The sequence below is a fragment of the Orbicella franksi genome, chromosome 1 (genome assembly GCF_964199315.1).
Source record: "Orbicella franksi chromosome 1, jaOrbFran1.1, whole genome shotgun sequence".
NCBI classification, from domain to species: Eukaryota; Metazoa; Cnidaria; class Anthozoa; order Scleractinia; family Merulinidae; genus Orbicella; species Orbicella franksi.
Genome location: NC_138145.1, coordinates 14,320,202 through 14,326,479, shown reverse-complemented (window position 1 = coordinate 14,326,479; position 6,278 = coordinate 14,320,202). Strand labels below are relative to the sequence as shown.

The 6,278-nt window shown below is 37.6% G+C and overlaps 1 protein-coding gene across 1 annotated transcript; it reads right to left on the bottom strand.

The window, feature by feature from the left end:
- Positions 1 to 204: 204 nt before the first annotated feature.
- Positions 205 to 713, bottom strand: LOC145480092 (uncharacterized). Its single transcript, XM_081458583.1, has 2 exons — positions 693 to 713; positions 205 to 567 (listed from the first exon to the last, which is right to left on the bottom strand). The coding sequence occupies exons 1-2, from the start codon at positions 711 to 713 to the stop codon at positions 205 to 207; spliced, it is 384 nt and encodes a 127-aa protein (XP_081314709.1).
- Positions 714 to 6,278: the final 5,565 nt, after the last annotated feature.

Sequence of the window (6,278 nt, the reverse complement as noted above, 5' to 3'; positions counted from 1 at the left end):
GACCGACTTTTTATATCAACATTTAACCTGGGAAAACTTCAGGCTGATTCTAATGACAAATTTATTTGGGGTTACAAGGTATGATCTTCGTTTACTTTATTTATTTCAGTTTTCTATTTAGTTACATCTTACAAGCAATGTTATTTTACGTCAGTCTCATAATTATAGCCCTGATCCGTAATTCGTCTTATCAACTCGGCAATATTATCCTGCCTTAACAGGAACACACTTCAGACACTCTTCACATATGCAGTGATCTCTGCACTGGTGAACAACTCCACACGGCAAAAGTCTTGATGTTTTGGACTTCCAGCATCCGTTTCTTTTTTCTTTGAGGTTGCTCACAATTCCTTGTAGCCGGAAGTCGTCATTGGTTGCCATGTCTTCTGTTTGGCTATATTCCGGGCGAAGGTTTTCCTCGTTCAGGATAATTTCGTCCTCTTCCGGAACGGTAGAAAAGGACCCTATGACATCATGCTCATCTCCAGACCTCTTATCAAGTGCGCCAACGGAGGACGAAGCCCTCACAAGCAGGCAAAACATGAAGAGAACTATAAACGCACTGGGCTGTAAGGTAGAGAAGGACGAAGAGTACCTTAAGTATATACTCTAAATAATTTATATGCATAGCTCCTTATGCAACTGGTGCCGAACAATAAAAGATGAATTAAGGGGTTTCGATATAATTTTACCTTTGAAGCTGTTAAGTACATTGTTGGGTCGATAAGTCCCTAGCAAAATACTCTGCTTTAACTGTACGGAAGGTGGGAATAAGGCAACTGATCCTCACGCTAACGGCGTTTTATTTATACTGTGAATGCTATTGTGCATCAAATTTAGCCACTACAGCTGCGTTTGAAAGGGAAATTTTATACACTGACGCTTATTGGCTACTTAGAATTAAAAACCAGATGTGCAGAGTTTACCTGTTGGTTCCGCAGTTAATGTGTGCGTAGGCGAGATCATGACAATTGATGTAGTTTAAAAGCTATTGATAGATTCACCGACTTAACTTACTTGTAACTTTAGCTTAGGTTGGGGAACAGCAGTAACAAAGTAATTTTACTGGTCAAGTTATATTATAATTTGCAAAGTGCGTGTAATATAATTATTACTGACGGGCTTAGGAAAACACGCCTCCTCAAGAGGAACTTATCATATTCACGCCTGTTTAGTTTATTCTAGTGTTAAGTCAGTATTACGAGCTGTACTCTTGGTAACTGTAAGAAGTGATTTGGTCAAAATAAAGCATTTCATGGAATAGTACTAGCAGCATGCGCGTAAAGACCATGCTAAAATTACTTTCTTTTTGCGAGGCCTCCCTGCTGTCGTTGACCGGTGTCAAAAGGTAGGCGTTTCTTGTTGACAGACAGGTAGGACATGTGCTTGTTATGATAGGGTTACCAGGTCTTTCTCACGCAAATACACAGGAAGGGGACACTATTTATGGAGCACGAATTATGTAGTTATTAGTGGGAGTTATTTGTTTTAATTGTAGAGAAATTACACCATATTACCAATGTTCATTGGCAAATTGCTTCTCTTTTTAATTTTGTAAGGGTTTTTTATTTATTTATTTATTTATTTTTCATTTTTACTTGAATAACTTGAATCGGCAAATACTAAGAAAGTTTTAGAAATTATGTAATTGATTCAAGCTTCTGGTTACTAAAATACTTTTCAAGTTCCTTGCTAGTTACGGCTTTTTTCAAATACAGCTTGCCTTGTTACCTCATTAAAAACGCCAGCAACAGGAAATTCAAGTTATATTAGCCAAACCGATCAGATGGTGATCTGACAGTTAACTCTTTATACAATGATCATCTTCTTTTAATTTATGTAAATGTCATCCTTGACGAGATTAACGACTGTCCCAACTCCAAACAGTCTTTAAAAAAGACATGTAAAATACAAATAATGCGAGTCTTCAATTCATTCGATTGACTACTCTTGCCACCAAATGTGATAAAGAAACTTATTCTTTCTACGTTTGCCCTGCCCTTATAATGGGATAAATTGCATTGTTATTACGTTTACATTGTGAGTCAATATGTACTTCAATTCAAGTCATCCTTGGTAAAATTGCACGGAACTTGCTGAAGCATACGGAATCGCGATAAAAAATATACTCTTGAGAAAGAGATGATATGAGAGATGAGACCTTATTTAACACCCCCCTGAGGGGGTTTTTAGTGATCAATAGAAATTATGTTAACTAAAATAAATTAATGTATATGTAAAACGATGCATAAAAGGGAGAAAATTAATAACTAAATGGATAATTCAGTTTATTAAAGTTCAAAGAAACTGGAAATGAAGAAAAATTAATGCATATATTGTTATACCAGGGTATTTGACAGCTTAAACAGACATAACTTTTAATTGCGCACAAATCGTATGGATTTGTAGCTTTTAAAGTGTGTTAAGCTGGCCACAGCCCGCTTCATTTCGTTTGCGTCCTGACAATTATATTAAGTTTATTCGACTGAAAACAAAACTAAACCGCAGGTGTGTTTATTTCCAACATAAGAAGTTCCTCTCTCGCTGATGGAAACTCTATTCTCATTTACCATCATATTCCCTCGCTGTGTTCTGTATTGATAGAGGGTAACATTTTTATTCCTGTTTAGCCAATTGCTTTAACGCTGACATCTCAAAACCCCCATATTAAGTAAACACCCAAACCTTCCAGCTGCTCTACAGCGGAACTCCGAAGGCGCGCGAACGGAGAGATCAAAAAGCTGCAGTACATAGCATGCCATGCAGGAAAAAGCACTGAGCTTCGAAATTCAATCAAAGGTCCAAAGGCGAATTCAAACCTAACAAAACAATCACAAAACAATTTATGGCATTTCTCGGTAACTGAATAGTCGTATCCCAGGGCCATAGCTAGTAAAAAGTTTGCCGAGTAAACAAGCAAGCCGAGGTACTTGCCTCAGTCATTTTTTTTTTTTTTTTTTATTCGTTTTTGTCGTTTATAGTCATCATAACATCAACCCTATCTCCCTCTCATCAATGAACCCTCCACGTATACACCACAAATTTCCACTCATCAGTAGTGCAAAAATATCATTCATCGTGTCGAGGTACTGAGTATATCACAATTCAAAATTATATTTTGATTTGATTCTGAGAAACTAAGTTAGCGAGCTGAATCAGAGAAATGCAAGGTTTAATCCTTTTATTTGAGCCACAATAGTAACAAAAATATACACATTAGTCATATAAGGCTTAGTAAACGAAATAGCTTCACTTTCGGAAAATGTTTAAACAGGCACTTATAGGACACAACGACAACATGACACATCAAAAATAAACCAATTGTGATGTTATTTTAATTATGTTTGAATCGCGCACAGAGTTCACAGCTGGATATTATTTTCGGCTAACGTTCTTTTCCCTTCGTTATCAAGCGTGCAAAAACAGCTCAGTTCAACCTCTGGAATGTGATCTAACTAATTCATATAGATAGCTTCTTGTAATGAAACTATGGACCTCGGACAATCTTGGTCAGATTTAAATAAGAACTAAAACCACTCCTCCCCCCGAGTCAATAATGAAATGGCGCTAAACCCAAAACGCGCCATTGTTTCATTATTGAAATAGGGGGAGGGGTGGTCATAACATTTACCCATATCAAACTCTTTCCCCAATGCGACGGACATTTGTTTTTCTCTGCTCCAGGCGGCCGCGGCCGCTAACCTCAGATAATGCGCATGCTCTCCGGTGCAATTTTTCAAAATGGCAGACAGGCCAAAGAGAGAGATTAAAGAACCAAAGCGATTCTGCAACGAATACTCAACATACACCCCCGTTAAAAAGGTCAATACACGGAAAAAAGATACAAAACTGTATGATATTGAAATCACGGAGGTTGACAAATCCAACAGGAGATTGAAAATTCACTATATTGGCTACACGGCACTCGTTTCGATGAGTGGAGACCCTTCGGGGACGATGAAGGATCTGAATATTTTCCGTTCGTTCGTAAAGAAAACCTGTTCATTCCATCGGAAAAATCGCTTCGGGATAGAACACAATCATTTTACTGTCAACTGTTTCGTGAAATAAAGAAAAGACTTTGGTCTGGGCGGCGAGTGAACCCTGAAATAAACATGGACCTCAACGTTGACCAGGATGTTTTTATGGAAGGTCTTGGGAGTGCTTTGCCCGCCATTAATCATAGAGGGAAGATGGTTTACCATTTGCAGTCAAATAGAATGCTTGATTCATATCTTGGACTGAAGTGGGACGAAAGAATTTTAAATCCAGTTGGAGATTTTGCTTATGTAATTCCGGAAACCATTAAGAGAGCTTGACTGTAAAAATCGAGAAAAAAAGCCTTTTTGCGGCGGATGGCAAAAATAATTTTTTTTCCAATTTTCTTCAAAAACATTTTGCAGGTTGAGGTTCTATAGAAAAAGCAATACGTGCACTATGGAGGTCATGGGGGTTTTATTTGAGAAGAAATGACGCTTGGAAGTTCACACCAAATGACGGACTAATATCCCAGGGTCAAAATGTCCAACTTGAGCTGGCGAAGTATGAAAAAGGAAATCGTGAGTTCGGGCAGTTGAACAGCGCTGACTTTCTGCCAGTGCCATTCAAATATGTATTATTTTGTGAATTTCAGGTCAAAAGTTGTTTTCTTATGATAGTTGTTTAATAAACGGAGTTTAAATCTCGTAAACTCTAAACTAGCCAAAACAGTCGCTTAAAAATTGCGTTAGAAAAAAAACCGCAAAATTCTGTGGGTCCAACCAATTATTCAGGCTGATTTGTTATTGATTCTTTAGATAACATATCCCCCTGAAGATAAAATGAAAAATCTGTTTGGGATTTCTGATATTCGTGTTCCATCACAAAACTTAATGCAAACAACGAGCCGACTTGAGCTTTAATTTATGCATGTTTGCTTTCCGACAAGCAAGCTCTACAAAAGTATGGCTTGTTATTGCCATTTTAAAATAACATACTTATATTTCAAAATTAATTTGTTGCAAAACAGCCACAAAATGGAGTACAAGCTGCCAATCATTTTTAGCGAATATGAAAGAAATTAAAGTGAATTTATTTCTGCCGGATCGGATTACAGGCGAACACGTCCATTTCATATTTGTGATGAACTTCGGTAAATTTGTTTTGTGCTTTTGTTGCTACTTTTATATCTCTTATTCGTCGCTAAAAGGTGAGTTCGATGTATTTTTTCAGGTGTTTTTTCCAGCTACTATGGGTTAGTGCGTTTCGCTTTCGGTTCGTGGGAAATGAAATATCTGGTTTCGATATTTGTCGCTGTAAACTACGCAGAAAACAGGTTTTATTACTCACCACTGAGCTCAAACTAAATGATGGAAAAGGATAATAGCCAGCGTATAATACATACAAATATGAATACTTTAAACTTTATTCGCTCTTGGTTGAATTTGCATGAAATACTCAGTGGACGGGCCAATGCAAACGCAACTATTTTCGTGTTCAACTGAAAAGCAATCATCAAAGAACAGCGTTGTTTAATATTATTTGCTTTCATTGAATCGCGTGCTCAAAACTTTCCTGTTACTGAAATGCGGTACAAAGGTTTTGCTTTTTCAAAGTAGCAAGCTTTTCACTGGTTAAGTCACGTTATTCTTTATGTTACATTCAATTAGAGAGTGTCGCGACTAGCTACCCACACGGAATTTCGATGAGCTGCTCTATCGGTACCTTGATTGGAAGTAGGGAGTTAAAACAAATCACTACGGCTGGTGCTACTACGGCTGCCATGACTGAAAAGTTCTGGGGAGAGTACATCTCGGTGGTCTGCCAAATTTTAAGTTTAGCGAGTAAAGCGAAATACAAAGATGAAAGAAACATCGGCTAAGGAGTTTAAAATCTCTTTTATTTAGTTTTTCACCGCCAAGTGGCTTCGCTCAAAGGACGATGGTCGTTATTCGGTAGGACGAACAGATTATTTCTGAGCGAAAGCGAATGCCATACACTTTGTACCATAACAATTCTGAAGTTGCTCCGAATGGCGAAGCGAGTCAAGTGACATATTCGTGTTGAGCACGAGGTTGTTTTTCTTCGGTTAAGTTTGCTTTGAGGGTTTAGTGAAGATGTTTTACATCTGGATAACCATACGATGCTATTTTGCTTCTTTGAGTATTGATATATTTGTGTTCTTCACTCGATATTCTTTGAGATATTTGACGGTCTCTGAAATTATATATTTCATCCATCAGCTAAACGCCAGAATACCCGGCCACTTATAAGCATCCCATTGAATAAGAATAGCAACT